Source organism: Heptranchias perlo, chromosome 18 (genome assembly GCF_035084215.1).
Source record: "Heptranchias perlo isolate sHepPer1 chromosome 18, sHepPer1.hap1, whole genome shotgun sequence".
Classification (NCBI taxonomy): domain Eukaryota; kingdom Metazoa; phylum Chordata; class Chondrichthyes; order Hexanchiformes; family Hexanchidae; genus Heptranchias; species Heptranchias perlo.
The window spans coordinates 18,871,476-18,891,619 of NC_090342.1; the positions used below are offsets into that span (position 1 = coordinate 18,871,476).

General features: G+C 44.9%; 1 protein-coding gene across 2 annotated transcripts in view; it reads right to left on the minus strand.

Moving 5' to 3' along the window:
* Positions 1–20,144, minus strand: part of mettl25 (methyltransferase like 25) — a 75,201-nt gene that overhangs the window by 25,058 nt on the left and 29,999 nt on the right. For both annotated transcript variants that reach the window (XM_067999461.1, XM_067999460.1), the window contains 2 exons: positions 3,324–3,418; positions 3,174–3,203 (listed from right to left, as the gene is read on the minus strand). In XM_067999461.1, coding sequence (XP_067855562.1) covers positions 3,174–3,203; positions 3,324–3,418 — 125 coding nt within the window. The remainder of the gene's footprint in view (positions 1–3,173; positions 3,204–3,323; positions 3,419–20,144) is intronic.

Consider the following 20,144-nt stretch of genomic DNA (forward strand, 5'->3'; position numbering starts at 1 on the left):
CAAGGGCAGTCCCACCAATCTGGCAACGAAAGAGGGGTATTGGAGAAGGATGGTGTGGTTGAATGTGTCAAGGGCTGCAAAGAGGTCAAAAAGGACAAGGAGGGATAGTTTATCGTGGTCACAGTCACAAAGGATCAAATTTGTGACTTTGATTAGGGCTGTTTCAGTTCTGTGACGGGGGGAAACTTAATTAGAGAGATTCAAACATTGGGGTAATTTTAACTATCGGTGATAGCATAAAATGGGTGATACAGCTTCGGCCTCCCGTTAAAACTACCCCATGGAGTTGTGGGAAAGATGGACATGGAGTTCAGAGACGACAAGACATTCAATGGCTTTGGGAGAGAAAAGGGGAAATTGGAGATTGGGTGGTCGTTTGCAAGGACAAAGGGGTTGAGGTGGGTTGTTTTTTTGAGTAGAGGGGTCATGACAGCTGTTCTGAAAGGGAGGAGGATATTACCCGAGAGAGGGAACCATTTATAATGTCAATTAGCATGGGGACCAGGAAGGAAAGTTGGGTGATCAGCAGTTTAATGGAAATGGGCTCAAGGAAGCAGGAGGTGGGTCTCAAGCATAGCTGAGCTCAGAGATAGCATGAGGCGAGATAGGACAGAAACTAGAGAAAGTCACATGTTCACGGCTAGGGCAGGGGGGGGTGGGGGGGGCGGGTGCTTGGGGGAGATTAGGCTTGGTGACCAAGAGGAAGGGGGGGAAATGCACAAAGTGCAGCTGAATGGATGGTCTCAATCTTAGAGACAAGGAAGTTCATGAGCTCTTTGCACTTTTTGTTGGAGGTAAGGGTGGAAAGAGCTGGGGTTATCTTTGCTCTCCAGGATGATCCTGGAGTAGCGAACAGTTTTGGCAGAGGACAGCGAGGCCCGGGGGTGCTTGATCTGGTCCAGGCAGATCTGGTGATGGGTGGCTATACCGGTTGTGCACCAGACATGCTCAAGTGTGTGCCCCATGCTCTTTCCAGCAGGAGTTATGGATAATGATCAGGAGCAGGAGCCCTGGCTGACTTTTCCTCCCCTAGCCCATGGGCAATTAATTCAATTATAATGCCCCACCACTGGTTCAGCTGACATCAGCTAACTGAGCCTAGACCAGGGATGTAATCTGGGAACTTCGTTGTCTGTATGGCTCAATATTACATCGGATAGTATATATACTGACTCAGCCATCAGATATGGGGCCGGATTTGGCTCTAAAAATAACGGCAAGCCTAATAGCGCTCACCGTTATTTCAGTGCACATGGTAGAGGAACTTCCGGTGACCGCTCCTGCGCAGTTAAACGTGGAAATCCGGAAGTTCCTCTACCAGATGCCCTGCTCCACCGTAAGCTGCGCGGGAAGGAGATCTTGCCGGCTGACTCATCGTTGAAATGACTGCAACATCGCGAAGTTCCTGCATTGCCCAGATGGAAACAAAGTAATCTTGCCAGAAAAAGGTACGTCAAGCTTTTTCAGTGTAATCAAAATTTTATAGAGTCATAGAGTTATACAGCACGGATAGAGGCCCTTCGGCCCATCGTGTCCGCGCCGGCCATCAAGCCCTGTCTACTCTAATCCCATATTCCAGCATTTGGTCCGTAGCCTTCTATGCTATGACATTTCAAGTGCTCATCCAAATGCTTCTTGAATGTTGTGAGGGTTCCTGCCTCCACAACCCTCTCAGGCAGTGAGTTCCAGACTCCAACCACCCTCTGGGTGAAAAAGTTCTTTCTCAAATCCCCTCTAAACCTCCCGCCTTTTACCTTGAATCTATGCCCCCTTGTTATAGAACCCTCAACGAAGGGAAAAAGCTCCTTAGTATCCATCCTATCTGTGCCCCTCATAATTTTGTACACCTCATAATTTTGTACACCTAACGGCGTGGTAAGTCTTAATGACTGCCTAACAACCTCTCTGACACTGAAAATTTACTTTTACAAATGTGGAGTCTCATTCCTTCCAATTTTAATTGTTGTTGGACATTAAAAAAAAGATTTTTTTTTTACTTTTTCTTTCCGTCTTTTATCTCTGACTTTTAATTCAATATTTCATACCCTCTCTTTAGTTTGCTTTCTGTAACTGATTTTACATTGAATTCACTATTCTAACTCACACTTCCTGGTTGTGTGTCTGCGCTGCTTATTTACACGCTTCCATCTGATTGGTTAAGGGGACAACAGCAGCTTGCCCCATTGACACAGGTCTCAGATGCCATGCTGGATTGAGGGCCAGATAAAAGGAACTTGCAATGCAAAAGGCCATGAAAAGTCTTGGGCAAGTTCGAGTCTAACGAGCGGCAGGCGTTGCTCATTCGCCGTTCAGAGCAAAATCCGGCCCCATGATGTTGTGCTCAGTGGTAGCACTCTCACCTCGGAGTCAGAAGGTTGTGGGTTCAAGTCCCTCTCCAGGGACTTGAGCACAAAATCCAGGCTGGCACTTCGGTGCAGTACTGAGGGGTGCTGTATTGTTGGAGGTGCCATCTTTCCGATGAAACGTTAAACCGAGGCCACGTCTGCCCTCTCAGGTGGACATAAAAGACCCCACTGCACTATTTCGAAAAGCTCACCCCGATGTCCTGGCCAATATTTATCCCTCAATCAATATCACTAAAACTAATTATCTGGTCATTATCTCATTGCTGTTTGTGGGACCTTGCTGTACAAAAATTGGCTACCTCATTTCCCACTTTACAACAGTGACGACACTTCAAAAAAAGTACTTCTTTTGCTGTAAAGGCGCTTTGGGACATCCTGAGTTTGTGAAAGATGCTATATAAATGCACGTTTTTCTTTCTTTTCTTCTTTCTAGTCAATTTATTTTCTTCAGAAAAAACATGCTGGGGTTTTAGCGGAGTACTGCACAAAAGTCACATTAAGAGAATTTCAATCCTTGGCTGTGATGCATAAGGGCAGGAACTATGTATTCATCGGCTTTATTGGGAAAGAGACTATTATTTCTGAAGTATTGAAATAAGCCCACAACATATGTACCTTGTCCCAAAGCTGGCACATTATTCTCATGCCCAAGACATTCTATAATCCTATTAGTATTCATATTGAAATATTATCTCACTGCCAAGAAAAGACAATCAATATTCCATCAAACACTCTTACACTAAGATTTACAATAAAGTTACTATAGTCATTAGTTGTCAAAGGTAGAGCATAAATGGATACACTTACCCCATGGCCAGTTGTCACTCTTTCCAATGGCTAGAAAGTGAGATAAACATAAGATTTTTAAGCTTTGAATAGGAGGACTCTGTAACCTTATAATTTACTAAAATCGATGCATCATACACAGTAAATTGCAAGACCGATGTGAAAATGTACCAGACATGCAGACATTCTAGCATTCCGTCCACAACGCCAGACACTGCCTCTCAAGAACTGGCTCATAGGAAACCCCCATGGTCCCTGACAACATTCTGCAGAGAGAAAAAAAATGAAGAACCCATTATTCTTCAAAAGCATTAACCCTCGTATTCATATTTTAAAGTTGTATTTTTAAAATACGATTTTTGTTAAGGTATTGCTAATACATCAGTTGATATATGACTATAAATCAAGAAAACTACTACTTGAAGACACTGCCGTAACTCAAACTAAAAAAGGCTCTCTCATTGTTGAGGTACTGTATGGTCTGTCGTGGCTATTAAGTTATTTGGGGTTTCCTATTTCTCAATTAATTTTTCTACAATGTCAGTTACAACCCTCTGCAGTATTATGCACATTTTTAAATTTTATTTTTGTGCTCCTCAGGGTGAGAGATGTCAATGCCAGGAAATGGAATACTTCCCTACAGTTTCCCCCCCAATATCAGCATCAAGTACTGTCCCATCCGCATGGGCTTTGGGAGGGAGGGAGGAGTCTTGTGTGGAGCATAAACAACTGCATGGATCTGTTGGGCCAAGTGGTCTGTTTCTGTGCTGTACATTCCATGTAATTCCATGTAACATGCCTTAACTCTAGCCTTAGAAGAACGCTCATTACTGCACCAACTTGTCATTTCCCAAAATAGCCTTCCTTTTGGCCTCTTTCAGTTAGACATCTAATTTAGTGCCAAGCTGTGCTGAATTGTGGGAGGTTTTGTGGTAGGGACTAGTAATTGGATTGAAAGTGTCCCAAATGTATTTCAGTACAATCCTTGCAACCAGTAGAAAAATGAGATATTCATTCCATCAGTGTGGGTTAGATTTTAACCCAAGACACTGAGATAAAAGAATGGATTTTTAAACTCATTGGGCCCGATATTACCAGGGCAGCGGGTTCGCGGCAGGGGGGCGATTGGGCGCGTGGGTAACGCGCCCGGTGAAATCAGTCTGCCCCGCGTGCAATCGCAGGCTAATTGGATCCACTTACCTGATCTTCCGGGTTCCCCGCTGCTGAGCTGCGTGGCGGGCAGACTGCGCATGCGCAGTAAGGTCTGTCAGCTGGAGGAGCTCTATTTAAAGGGGCAATCCTCCACTGACTGATGCTGCAAGAAAAAGGAAACATTACAGCATGGAGCAGCCCAGGGGGAAGGCTGCTCCCAGGTTTAATGATGCTTCACTTCAGGTATCATTGGATGGGGTGAGGAGGAGGGGGGAGGACAGAGATCATCCCCCCGGCGGGCAGGAGGAAGCAGCCTGCCTCTGCCACCAAGAAGGCCTGGCTCGAGGTGGCAGAGGAGGTCACCTGCACCACCAACATATCGCGCACCTGCATACAGTGCAGGAGGCGCTGCAATGACCTAAGTAGGTCAGCCAAAGTGAGTACTTACTCATTCCCCTACACTCCGTCTGCCACATCACCGCCCCCAACCCACACCTCCTTCTGCACTGCCAACACTACTCTGTCACATCACCCCTCACACTCACTCAAACCTCATCCTCATCTTACCTGCACTTACTCACCTCGCCAGTACTCATCCCGCTACCACTCAACCCAATCCTCATACAATCTCACAGCTCTATCTCATACTCACCCTCTCATGCATCTCTTTCACGGTCAGCCTCACTCAACCTGCCACTACCTGTGCTGCAGCCACAGGGCATGCATCACATATGTGCAGTCGGAAGCGTAAGGCAAACGTGTCGTGAGCATGAAGGGGATGCACAAGGGTGTTTGAGGGTTTGTCATGGTTTTTAACTTATATTTAATTTCTGAGCAACTCACATCACATATTATATTGGCACCACTACTGCCACGTCTTTGCAAATCTTGTCTGGTTTGGGCAATAATGCCCTTTCCTGAGGATCACAATGAAGACCCACACTTGATGCCACCCATTGTGTCACTGCAGAGTGGGTGTAGGTGTATTTGCAGGGCTCTTTTGTGCAGACGACTGAGAGACATCGGTATGTCCCCGGTGGCACCCTGGAAGGATGCGGAGGAGAAGTTGTTGAGGGCAGTGGTGACTTTGACAGCGACAGGTAAGAAGATGGTGCTCGGGCCAGCCGGGAGCAGCTCGGCATGAAGGAGGCTGCAGATGTCCACGACTACATGTCGAGTGACTCTGAGCCTCCGTGTGCACTGCTGCTCAGAGAGGTCCAGGAAGCTGAGCCTCGGTCTGTGGACCCTGTGGCGAGGGTAGTGCCCTCTGCAACGCATCTCTCTCTGCCGTTGCCCTCCCTTCTGCTGTGCAGGTGGATGTATCACAGCACTGTGTTGTGGAGCTCCACGTGTCAGAGGTGGACGGCGTGGCCGGCGAGGCTGATGATGCTGTTCGCCTTCCGAGGAGGTCATGACTGCAGCTACGGCGGCCCCCGTCCGGAAGATGTACATCTGAAGGGGTCTGCAAGGTAGGTACATGTGTCTGGATACCGGGATAAGTGTGCAAGTTGGTGAATTTTATTGTTAGGAGGAGGGTGGTGGAAGCCAAACTTTGTCCAAAGTGACAGAGTGGCCTCCTGCAATGAGTGAGGGTCTTCCCCCCCCCCCCACCTGTCAAATGGATGTTTGCAGCTGCCACAGGCTGATGGCTGCAACACGGGAAACAGTCCTAGTTGTTTGCAAAATCCCAACCCTCCTGAAATATCTCCTTAATCAGGTCTGTAGACGACCTGAAATACCTAAATAAATAGCTTAAGTGGCACCCCGCCGGCTTTAATTGCCTGCGTGAGTCCCACATGCGCCCCGGGAATCCCTGATTTTCGAAGCCCCCCCCCCCCCAAGGAACGCACCCGATCGCGGGTGCTAAAATCGACCCCATTGTAACTCTACAGTAACACTTTTCCTTCTTACTCGGTATGACAATATCTTACTTTATTTTTTATGTAGCTGTACAATAAAGTAATACAATAATAATGGAGTGAAATCCTCACTGCAGGGTTAAGCCCAGCCAAATGCAGACATTATCACTGAGCTTCATTTAAACTAAGTGCTAATTATATCCAAATCTGTTGAAGTGAAGTTGAATGAAAAACACAGATAGTTGCAAAAACCTTTGCTTAAAGGGAATCTGAAATTGAATTGCCCTGTAATTCTAAATGTTAAAAGGGAAATAGCTACATACCTACTGGTACCTTTCATCTGGCCCTTGTTATTGCGTCTTATGCTTTAATACTGCTGCTTAGGAGCTCCAGATATGGCAAAGTAGGTAAAAGTACAATATTTGGGGGTACTGAACCATACAGGCTAGAAAGGCCTCCCTAAGTTATCCCTGAGTTAACTAAGCTCAGCCAGGCCAGCAGTACAGACATTGTAATTGGCCTGATTGTCACTGGGCTAAGGAGGAGGCAACTTCCAGGATTCTCACCTTGGATCAATATGCAGGGATGTCTGTTGGAAACTGCATACATGTGGACATAGGGCAGAATTGGACTTAGTCGTGATGCCTCCTTTGTCCATTAGCCCAGTGATACTCACTGCCTTTGGGTGATGTACAGCAGAACTGCACACACCAAACATAAATCATTGTTTTAGGGAGAAAATTGGAAACAAACAAACTGTTCATTAGACATCAGTGAGAATGTACACATTTGTTCATAAGCTGCCTCAAACCAGCAGTTTTAAAGCAGAAGATAAAATACTAAGTGATAGTGTACACATAACTCCCTTTCCAATACTTAGGATTGTGTGCCTTCTCAGTAAAATGCACTTTATCCTTTAATATTTGATGAAAATAAAAGTCATATCAATTTCCTGTGACAATAGTATTTCAATATTAGAAAACACATCTTGACAAGTTGAAATTATAATACATATAGTGCAGACTGTAAATATTTTGACAAAATTAAATCATCCAAAGGAAAGATATCAAAGTCAAATTACTGACTATTCTGAAGGCACCTAACAAGAAAAAAATGGTGGCAGAGGCCAAAGAAACAGCAGAAGGACAGCTCCAGGAAGAAAAAAATTGGCTAAATTGCTGCCAGAAAAATAAAAAATAAAATGAATGCAAAACAGAACCGACCAAGGATCAGACACAGCTGCGAGTGAGGTAGTACAAGACTCAGGCAAGTACATCATTAAATCCAGTTACTGGCAGGGATTATGTTGGAACGAAAGCCAAATTCAAACTATGGGGAGTAATATGAGAGGGTGGAAAAGCATGTATGCAGCTGAATCCACAAGACTGGAATCAAGTTGTTTTCTCTGCTCTTTAATTATAACAAAGAATTCTTTGGAGGTAACTGGGGTAACATGAAAATGGTGAGTTCTATGTTATAATACAGTGTGTAAAGTAATCAGTGATTCCATAACTAATATGATTATCTCTTAGCAAAGTGTGGGGTAATATGTAATTCTGTCAACGCAATGCGATGTTTTTGATCTAGATTTTCAGATCCCATCTTGAGACTTTAAATAAAATGATGTGGATGTGGTCAAAAACAGAAATGGTCGACATCATTAGAATTTAATCTAAATGGCAGAGTGTTCATAAATAATGTATGCATGCTTATTTTAACTGAAGTCATGTCCTAAAGTAATATCACCACTGGTAAATGGTGGTGATAAGTTTAATGCCAAACTTTAAGAAGGGTTTTGATCTGACAGCAGTTGTGATGAAAATAATGCAAGGGAAAGGTAAGGAAACCCTCTTGAAATCAGCTCTAAATTATTCCCTCCGTAGCTGCGATTACTTTTCATCATGCAATGAATCTGAAATGGGGCACTCTCCCTTCTCCCATCACCCAGGCTAAAGGAAAGTAATTCGGCAGGCCTTTTTGATCGCTACAACTGTCAACTTAAGTATCAACTGCAGGTTACAAATCTACACTAATAGCACCAAAACAGATTCGAACTGCTGTTTATAGGATCTTCTTGTGCACAAAATGATTGCCAGTTGAGCCTACATAACAATAGTCACTGCATGTCAAAGCAATTCATTGTATAAAAAGTGCTTTGAGATATTTCTGAGACGATATAAGATGCTATAAATATGCAGCACTTTCTTTTTCTTTAAATATCCAGACAAGTGGTATATTTTATTACTATTGTGATGATGGTATTTACTATCATGTACCATTTGCCACTCCCATTGGCATTACCAAAACCATCAAATTGCCTCTGTAAAATGGGATGGTAATAATGCCAAACCTGAGGCACTGCCAAAGTTGCTTTATTTAAAAAAACAAAAACAGATTAACTGGTCATTATCACCTTGCTGTTTGTGAGACCTGGCTGTGCACAAATTGACTGCCACATTTCTACATTACAACATTAACTACACATCAAAACATTAACTACACATCAAAAGTACTTCATTAGCTGTAAAGCACTTTGGGACGTCCTGAGGTCGTATAAGGCGCTATATAATTACAAGTTCCTTCTTTTCTTTAATAGGATGTATCCATACCTACACCTCAGAGACAATGCAACATTGTGTTCCACAACCATTTGCTGGAAGTCTCTTAAAAAGAAAATTTGACCCCAGGAGGTGACACGGGAGCACAGCATGCTGGAGGCCCAATGTGCTGTGCTACAAGGTAGTAGGATGATTCATGCTCCTGATTCCCACCATAGCGAGCTACTGACCTCAGAGATATGCCATCGCAGGAGATGTTGAGCTAACAGCAGTCATTCGCCCCACTGGATGAGAGGGAAAAGTTGATAAGTTACCCTAGACTGGTCTCACATAAGCCCCAGCAACATAACCAACATAAGCAGAAGCCTGGGAGCAGGTCGGCAACACTGGGAGACATTAAGAAATATGGAGAGAAAAAGATATAATGAACACATTTTAAAAAACCTTATAGACCCCTAATCCCTAAGGACTGGTGTTTCCCAATAGACTTAGTGCCTCATTTTTATTCCTGAACCTGCACCTGGGGAGGAAATAACCTTTTAAAACTTCCTGCAATGTGTAAGGCCATTTCTTCCCTAGCACTCGGATGTCATTCCAGCATATCAGGAACACATTTAAAATTGACCATGAATATTAATTTATCAGTAGGAAACTTCAAGTCACAACACCAAATATATTTGTTTTTACACTAGATTACTCCATCATCAAGACAAAGAGTGCAAATAAAATTGAACCTATTATATTTCTTACCCAAGGACATTTGACTAACAATTCTAAGATTGCTAATGCTCCTATATCAGTTCTGCAGAAATCAGCAGCACAAGGACTGAATGAGTGGTTTCAATTAAGTCATATGCCTGAGTAATTTGAATATAATTTCAGTGGGATAATCACATTCATATTTTTTCTCCTCCAAAATACTATCTCAGCAGAGCAGATTGGCCATTGGCACTTCTACAGTGCCATTGCTGAGCATTATACTGACTTCACAATCTGACAGACTGCTAAAACAGACCAAGATCTAATTCAGACATTAGTCAGGACTGTCACTTTGGCTTGTTTTAACTTATACTGTAGGCATGGGAAGTTCTACCAGTGGTTTCTGACCAATGCTTTGTGCCTCCTGCAAGCCACTGCTGGAACTTACATCAAACGTTCACTATGGGCTGTGAAACAGCAGTCATGCCATGACACACAGCATGACATCGCAATGGGGAGCTAGTGCACAGAAGTAAGTCTAGCCAAAACAAGCAAATAAATCTTTATAAATGTACTTCAGAAGAAAATTAGACGTGACAAAAGAACTTGTGCAAATAAAATTTAAAAGGGAACAATAGATTACAGAAAATAAACCACTTGTGATGCGGTCTATATGAGTACACGTGCCTATTACAAATTTTAGGCCTGCCTTAGATATTTTCTTGGGTTAGCACGTCACTAGTGTCTCCCATAAGCAGGCTAGCATCCCTCATGATCAGGAGTTTCTCTCACTACTCAATATGTGGAGTAACCCGGGGGGAGGTGGGAGGTGAAGGGTTGTAATAATGAGATTCTTTTGTTATATGAACTGGATATCATGATCCTCACATGCAATTCTCCAATCTTTTAAAAGGCGGATCAATTAGCACTTCAGTGAGACAAGGTCAGAATTCCCAATCGTTGAGCTGCTTTATTTTACAGTCAGTAAGTGAATGTGCAGGGTAACAGTTATAGCAAATATTACTTTACTTCAATTTAACTTCGGTCCTTCCTTAATAAAGAAAATAACAAAAATACACCACACTATCCTGGTTAGCTGTCTAAGCAACACTTTCTTTTGGTCCTCCCGATTACCAAATCAGTCCAAGGCTTGGTCTGGGCCCAGTTGACACTTTCCTTAAAGATAGGCTGGCCTAAGTCTTACCTGCCCCTCTCAACAGATCTTACCAATTGGCCCTCAAAAGGTGGGTCTTTGTTCTTTTGTGGCAAGTTTAACAGATTGACCCCTGATTCCTTCTTTGTCTAGGAATTGACCAGTAGAGCTGCCAATTAAACCAGTTACCTGCTCATGCCCAGGTGTGGGACACTTGATACTAGCTCTTGCAAAGCTCAGAAGTATGAGACAATGCCTATGGTATGAATGTTTGTTGGGATCTTTTTTAAATGAACCTCCATTGTTCAAGGACATCTGGACAGTCAGTTTGCCTAACTTCTGATACACATCCCCAACATGTGGCTGTCCTGCAAAATCTTAGCATATTAAAAGCAACTTTAACTTAAAATCACATTTTAATATAAATAATACCCTCTGTGTTAAAATAGTAAAAAACCCAAAGACCGAAATCGCTAGTAAAGTGGCCTATGATCACTAAGTGGTTTATTTTCCATTATCTTCACTTCCTGTTACATGCCTTGGGTTTCTCAGGTAATTTATTCTGAAAATAAAAAGTTGCTTTTAGGTATATTTCATGGATTTACAGTGTTTAGCCTCTCAGGAAATAAATACCCCATTACTGTGGAAAAAACAACCCTGGAATACCCTCCTGGGAGTTGTGTGTAATTCTTCAGTAATGATGTCACAAAGGATCATAACACACTTTAACAAGGCTCATCAAGAACCACTCTTAACTGATAATCAGTACCGGCTGATAATGGCAAGTCTCAAAACAGAACAAACCAGGGAACTTTCTGAATGAATGTTCATTAATAATTTATATTTTATACACTAGCAGATACTGGAAAGTGAATTAAAGGCTCTCATTTACCTCATGGAAAACTTTCATAAACCATTTAAGCTTATGATGCCACTTGATTACAACTGGCAACTTCCCAGTAGTTCTCTTCTGACTTACAGTGTAGCAACCCTGACCTTCAAATGAAGAATTGACTTGTATAATTTATCCTTTCAATATCTGTGGCAATTTTATTTGATAAAAACAGACAATTTTGCCTATGCAGAAAAAAAAGAAACAGTGGACAAAATTTCCAGATTTGGCATCTTCTATAAACTGATAAGCAACAGTGTTTTTTCTTAAAACAGACTTGTGGCACTAATATCTGACTAGTTGGAAGATACTAGAGTCTGGTTTGTCTTAGGTCAGTTGTTCTTTTCAAGTTCTAATTTGCATTAGTTTTGTTAAGGACAACCTAAGTCTAAACTGTATTGCCAGCCTTAAACAAAGCTTTTCTTTCTTCCACTGAAGTTGGGTGGGTGAGATTCATACAGGGATTTGAAAGTGAAAGTGAGAGTGAGAATTTTAAAATCAATTTGCTACAACACAGGGAACCGACAGAACTTTGCAAGGACAGGGGAGATAGATGTGCAAGATTTTATGCAGGAGAGGACATAGGCTGTGGCCTTCTGGATAAGCTATAGTTTGTTGCGGGTCGTGGCCAGCAAGACAATTAGAGGAGTCAAGCCTTAAAGTGCCAACACCGTGGATAGGATTTTGGTAGCGGTGAGGGACAAGTAAGGCAGAGGTAGTCAATATTTTGGAGGAAAAAGAAAGTGGTCTTAATAACAGTTGGATGTGAGGAAAGAAGTTGAGTTTTGCAATGAACTAGACACCAAGGTTTCGCATTTCCAAACTAAGCCTGGGGACGTTCAGCAAGTTGAGGTCAAAGGTACTTGGTGCTGGCAGGAGCTAAAGAGGCTGGCTTTGGTTTTATCAACATTACGCTGGACGAAATTTCAACTTATGCAAGTATGCCGACGACACCTACCTCTCCATCACCTGTCTCAACCCCTCAACCTGCGTCTGTGTTGTCAGACTGATTGTCTAACATCCAGAATTGGATGAGCCGCAATATCCTCCAGCTAAGCATTGGGAAGACTGAAGTCACCGTCTTCGGTCCCCACCGCAAACTCTGTCCCTTTGCCAATGATTCCATCTCTCTCTACTGCCACTGTCTCAGAATGAACCAAATTGTTTGGAACCTCAGCATCCTATTCTACCTCACGTTGCGCATCTGACACCATATCCTCTCCATCTCAATGACCGCCTACTTCCACGTCCAAAACATTACCTCCTTCCACCCTTACATTAGCCCATCTGCTGCTGAAACCCTCGTCCATGCCTTTGTCACTTCCAAACTCAACATACCAATGCTCTCCTGGCCACCCCCCTCCCATCTTCCAACCTCCGTAAATTTCAGCTCATCCAAATCTGTGTTGCCTGTATCCTATCTTGCACCAGATCCTGCTCAACCATCACCCCTGTCCATGCTGATCAGCATTGGCTCCTGATCCCTCAATGCCTCATATTTAAAATTCCCATCCTCATGTTTACATCCTTTCACGGCCTTGCCCTTCCGTAACTCTGTAACACCCTCCAGTCCCACCCGCCGAACTCTCCGTTCTTCTGACAATGGAATCCAGGGTGTTTTGGCACTTTGGATACAAAACTGGCTTAGTGGCAGAAGGCAGAGGGTGATGGTCGAAGGTTGTTTTTGTGACTGGAAGCCTGTGGCCAGTGGGGTACCACAGGGATCGGTGCTGGGTCCCTTGCTGTTTGTGGTCTACATTAACGACTTGGATATGAATGTAAAAGGTATGATCAGTAAGTTCGCTGATGATACAAAAATTGGTAGGGTGGTAAATAGCAAGGAGGATAGCCTCAGTCTGCAGGACGATATAGATGGGTTGGTCAGATGGGCGGAACAGTGGCAAATGGAATTTAACCTGGAAAAGTGCGAGGTGATGCACTTTGGAGGGACTAACAAGGCAAGGGAATACACAATGAATGGGAGGACCCTAGGCAAGACAGAGGGTCAGAGGGATCTTGGTGTGCAAGTTCACAGATCCCTGAAGGCGGCGGAACAGGTAGATAAGGTGGTAAAGAAGGCATATGGGATACTTGCCTTTATTAGCCGAGGCATAGAATATAAGAGCAAGGAGGTTATGATGGAGCTGTATAAAACACTGGTTAGGCCACAGCTGGAGTACTGTGTGCAGTTCTGGTCGCCACACTACAGGAAGGATGTGATCGCTTTGGAGAAGGTGCAGAGGAGATTCACCAGGATGTTACCAGGGCTGGAGCGCTTCAGCTATGAAGAGAGACTGGGAAGATTGGGTTTGTTTTCCTTGGAGCAGAGGAGGCTGAGGGGGGACATGATTGAGGTGTACAAAATTATGAGGGGCACAGATAGGATGGATACCAAGGAGCTTTTTCCCTTCGTTGAGGGTTCTATAACAAGGGGGCATAGATTCAAGGTAAAAGGCGGGAGGTTTAGAGGGGATTTGAGAAAGAACTTTTTCACCCAGAGGGTGGTTGGAGTCTGGAACTCACTGCCTGAAAGGGTTGTGGAGGCAGGAACCCTCACAACATTCAAGAAGCATTTGGATGAGCACTTGAAATGTCATAGCATACAAGGCTACGGACCAAATGCTGGAATATGGGATTAGATTAGACAGGGCTTGATGGCCGGCGCGGACACGATGGGCCGAAGGGCCTCTATCCGTGCTGTATAACTCTATGACTCTATGACAATGGCCTTTTGTGCACTTCCCCTCCCTTCGCCCCACCATCGGCGGCCACGCCTGGGTCTCATGCTCTGGAATTCGCTCCTGAAACCCTTCCATCTCTTGACCTCCCTCTTCTCCTTTAAGACACTCCTTAAAACCTACTTCTTTGACCAAGCTTTTGATCCAAATATCATCTTCTTTGGCATCCATTTTGTTTTGATTATGCCTTTGTGAAGTACCATGGGACATTTGTCTGCATGTAAGGTGCTATATAAATACGTGTTGTTGGTGGTGGCGGTGGCGGTGTTTGGATAAGTCGTTGGAGAATGTAGCAATAGCAATGGAATAGATGGTGCAGAGAAGTAAAGCTGGGTGTTATTAGCATAAATGTAGAAGCTGGCCACATACTTTTGGATGACTTTGCTGAGGGAAAGCATCTAAAATGATCAAAATAAGGAACTGATTTTGATCATTTAATTTGGACCCGAGGCACAGTAGGTGACCATGCAGGCATATGAGAAGAAACCTTGAGAGAAGATGTAAAGAACTATTTTACTGACCCTTGCCCCAGGGAGCACCCAATTTCCTTGGAACAAAGGTCAGGAAAAAGGGGTAGAGATCCATTTTACTAAACCTCCATCCTTTTTATGTTGTCCTGGGATTTTTGGGGCTTCCATGAAGAGGCAGGGCTAGGCCTGAGCCTGTGCCTGCAGTAGGTTCAGGTCCACTGCAGCTATGCTAATGAGATGGGAGGGGGCACTCAGTGAAACATGGAGTTGTGGCCAGTCCCCAGATCCCCAATGACCTGAGGGTCTGTGAGGATCTTGGGGCCAAAGACAAGTCTTCATTTTTTCATTGTTAAACCTCCCCACAGATACTGGGACCTTCTGGCTGCTGATCTCTGCTCCTGTCCAGTGCCGGAGCAGGGGGAATGGGCAGGACAATTTGTCCTGTTGTGCTTTTGTTAGGTTATTCATAAGAGGAGCCGTGGAAAAAACAGAAGTGATCGCCTTGGAAGAAGCGTCAAAGATGGATGACATGGATGATGATGTTGGAAGCTTCACATAGAATGTACAGCACAGAAACAGGGCATTCAGTCCAACAGGTCCATGCCGGGCTTTTATGCTCCACATGTGGCTCCTCCCACTCCTTTTCATCTAACCCCATCAACATATCCTTCTGTTCTTTTCTCCCTCGTGTTTATCTAGCTTTCCCTTAAATGCATCTATGTTTGTTGCCTCAACTACTCTTTGTGGTAGCACGTTCCACATTCTAACCACTGGAGAGATCAAGATTCATATGGAGAGACAATGAGCTACAGGTTAGAGTGTGCAGGATGTACTTTGTGACCAGAGCAGTCTCAGTGCTGTGGGCAGATTGAAAGCCAGATTGAAGGGTCATGATGGGAGAAATAGGAACAAAAGATATCAGAGAGAAAGACGTTTGCAATTAAGGCACTAGTTGGAGAGAATGGAGGGGCTGAGGTTGAATCGTTTGAGGATGGAGTAATAATGCCCGTTTTCAAGGAGATAGGGACAATGCCAGAGGATGGCCTAGCAAGCCACTCAGTTGTAAAATCTCGCTAAAAAAAGTCATAATAAGAATAAAACCGGACGGACCACCCGGCATCGGACCACTAGGCACCGGACACGACAAAGGCAAACCAAGCCCAGTCAACCCTGCAAAGTCCCCCTCACGAACATTTAGGGACTTATACCAAAACTGGGAGAGCTGTCCCACAGACCAGTCAAGCAGCAGCCTGATATAGCCATACTCACAGAATAATACCTTTCAGCCATTGTTCCAGACTCTTCCATCACTATCCCTGGGTATGTCCTGTCCCACCGGCAAGACAGACCAACCAGAGGTGGAGGTACAGTGATATACAGTCAGGAGGGAGTGGCCCTGGGAGTCCTCAACATTGACTCCGGACCCCATGAAATCTCATGGCATCAGGTCAAACATGGGCCTGAAGGAAAACTCCTGCTGATTACCACCTACCAACCTCCCTCAGCTGATGAATCAGTCCTCCACGTTGAGCACCACTTGGAGGAAGCACTGAGGGTAGCAAGGACACAGAATGTACTCCGGGTGGGGGACTTCAATGTCCATCACCAAGAGTGGCTCGGAAGCACCACTACTGACCGAGCTGGCCGAGTCCTGAAGGACATAGCTGCCACACTGGGCCTGCGGCAAGTGGTGAGTGAACCAACACGAGGGAAAAACCTACTTGACCTCGTCCTCACCAATTTACCTGTCGCAGATGCATCTGTCCATGACAGTATTGGTAGGAGTGACCACCGCACGGTCCTCGTGGAGACAAAGTCCCGTGTTCGCACTGAGGACATCATCCAACGTGTTGTGTGGCACTATCACCGTGCTAAATGGGATAGATTCAGAACAGATCTAGCAGCTCAAAACTGGGCATGAATGAGGCACTGTGGGCCATCAGCAGCAGTAGAATTGTATTCCAGCACAATCTGTAACCTCATGGCCCAGCATATTCCTCACTCTACCATTACCAACAAGCCAGGGGATCAACCCTGGTTCAATGAGGAGTGTAGAAGAGCATGCCAAGAGCAGCACCAGGCGTACCTAAAAATGAGGTGCCAACCTGGTGAAGCTACAACTCAGGACGACATGCATGCTAAACAGAGCAAGCAACATGCTATAGACAGAGCCAAGCGATTCCACAACCAACGGATCAGATCAAAGCTCTGCAGTCCTGCCACATCCAGTCGTGAATGGTGGTGGACAATTAAACACTAACGGGAGGAGGAGGCTCTGTAAACATCCCCATCCTCAATGATGGCGGAGTTCAGCACATGAGTGCAAAAGACAAGGCTGAAGCGTTTGCAACCATCTTCAGCCAGAAGTGCGCAGTGGATGATCCATCTCGGCCTCCTCCCGATATCCCCACCATCACAGAAGCCAGTCTTCAACCAATTCGATTCACTCCACGTGATATCAAGAAACGGCTGAATGCACTGGATACAGCAAAGGCTATGGGCCCCGACAACATCCCTGTTGTAGTGCTGAAGACTTGTGCTCCAGAACTAGCCGCACCTCTAGCTAAACTGTTCCAGTAAGCTACAACACTAGCATCTACCCAACAATGTGGAAAATTTCCCAGGTATGTCCTGTCCACAAAAAGCAGGACAAATCCAATCCGGCCAATTACCACCCCATCAGTCTACCCTCAATCATCAGCAAAGTGATGGAAGGTGTCGTCAACAGTGCTATCAAGCGGCACTTACTCATCAATAACCTGCTCACCGATGCTCAGTTTGGGTTCCGCCAGGACCACTCGGCTCCAGACCACATTACAGCCTTGGTCCAAACATGGACATAAGAGCTGAATTCCAGAGGTGAGGTGAGAGTGACTGCCCTTGACATCAAGGCAGCATTTGACCGAGTGTGGCACCAAGGAGCCCTAGTAAAATTGAAGTCAATAGGAATCAGGGGGAAAACTCTCCAGTGGCTGGAGTCATACCTAGTACAAAGGAAGATGGTAGTGGTTGTTGGAGGCCAATCATCTCAGCCCTAGGACATTGCTGCAGGAGTTCCTCAGGGCTGTGTCCTAGGCCCAACCATCTTCAGCTGCTTCATCAATGACCTTCCCTGCATCTTAAGGTCAGAAATGGGGATGTTTGCTGATGATTGCACAGTGTTCAGTTCCATTCGCAACCCTTCAGATAATGAAGCAGTCCGTGCCCGCATGCAGCAAGACCTGGACAACATCCAGGCTTGGGCTGATAAGTGGCAAATAACATATGCGCCAGACAAGTGCCAGGCAATGACTATCTCCAACAAGAGAGAGTCTAACCACCTTCCCTTGACATTCAATGGCATTACCATCGCCGGATCCCCCACAATCAACATCCTGGGGGTCACCATTTACCAGAAACTTAACTGGACCAGCCACATAAATACTATGGCTACAAGAGCAGGTCAGAGGCTGAGTATTCTGCGGCGAGTGACTCACCTCCTGACTCCCCAAGCCTTTCCACCATCTACAAGGCACAAGTCAGGAGTGTGATGGAATACTGTCCACTTGCCTGGATGAGTGCAGCTCCAACAACACTCAAGAAGCTCGACACCATCCAGGACAAAGCAGCCCGCTTGATTGGCACCCCATCTACCACCCTAAACATTCACTCCCTTCACCACCGGCGCACTGTGGCTGCAGTGTGTACCATCCACAGGATGCACTGCCACAACTCGCCAAGGCTTCTTTGACAGCACCTCCCAAACCCGCGACCTCTACCACCTAGAAGGACAAGGGCAGCAGGCACATGGAACAACACCACCTGCATGTTCCCCTCTAAGTCACACACCATCCTGACTTGGAAATATATCACTGTTCCTTCATCGTCGCTGGGTCAAAATCCTGGAACTCCTTTCCTAATAGCACTGTGGGAGAACCTTCACCACACGGACTGCAGCGGTTCAAGAAGGCGGCTCACCACCACCTTCTCAAGGGCAATTAGGGATGGGTAATAAATGCTGGCCTCACCAGCAACGCCGACATCCCATGAACGAATAAAAAAAGAGACATTTGAGGAGGAATTGGGAAGAGAAGGAATCAAGGGAGTTGGTGAGGAACTTTGTGGAAGTTTTAGGAGTGCTAGATTGTCAGCTGGAGAGGGAAAGTAAGAGGGAGTGGAGCCTCCGTTGGGAGGACGATAGGGAGGAAGGCAGAGTTCAGAAGAGTAGGGACAAGACGTGCAAATGGTCTTGATCATGGTCACAGAGATGTTCATCAGTTCCTTGTAATAAGCATCTGAGGTATGACTAGAGAATGCGTTGGAGAAAAATAGGAGGAGATGGTGAGTAAGAACGTAAGAACCTAAGAAACAGGAGCAGGAGTAGGCCATACAGCCCCTCGAACCTACTCCACCATTCAAGAAGATCATGGCTGATCTTGAATCTCAACTCCAATTTCCCACCCTATCCCCATATCTCTTGATTCCCTTAAGAGTCCAAAAATCTATCGATTTCAGTCTTGAACATACTCAGCGACTGAGCATCCACAGCCCTCTGGGGTAGAGAATTGCAAAGATTCACAACCCTCTAAGTGAAGAATTTTTTCCTCATCTCGGCCCTAAAGAGCCGACCCCACATCTTGAGACTATGACCTCTAGTTCTCGACTGTCCAGCAAGGGTAAACAGCCTCTCAGCATCTAATCTGTCAAGCCCAAGAGGATTTTAGAGATGTACCCTCTTTCCAGGTTGATCTTGGTTTCAAGATTTCGCCATGAAAGCTTCAGGTGATCAATCCAGATCTGACGGTTGACAGCCAGGCGGGCTGTTTGCCACATGTGTTTAAGCTTACAGTATACTGATGCGAGGCCACAAAAGTGGCATACTATGGAAAGCAGAAGGAAAAGGACATTTATAGGTCTAGTAAAGATGAGGGCAAAGAAGGTGGAAAGATAATTGTGGAGTAGATCCACAAAGGTATTGGTGTTGTCATGGTTGATAGGTTAGGTGGGTGGAGTTTGAAAGGACTTATGTGAAGGAATTGAGATTAGTTTCTTCCAATGGTGGAACGCAAGAGTGAAGAGGTTTAGGGAGAGCAGAGGGATGTGTAGTATAAAGCAGATGAGGACATGATCAGATCAGCAGCTGTGAGTGATAGAAACTTCAGAGGTCTCAAGGCTGAAGGCCATGATGAAGTTGAAGGAATGGTCGTGTGTGGATGAATTCAGGTGCAGGTTGAAATTGTTGAATGAAGAGTCCCTAACCTTTCTTTCCTTCTTTCTTCTGAAATAATTCTACTTATCATCCAGCAGTTTTTCATCTCCTTATACAGCCACTATGGTCTTTACATTCCCCCCCGCCTTATCTCATAAGGATATGCTTCTTTTTCCATAGTCTTTAAAGTAGTCTTAACACTCTAATCTTCCATTTAATATGCCCCGTAGCTTGCTCTTCTAAAGTCTCGCAAGTCTGCATTGTTATTTATGACTTTAGCATT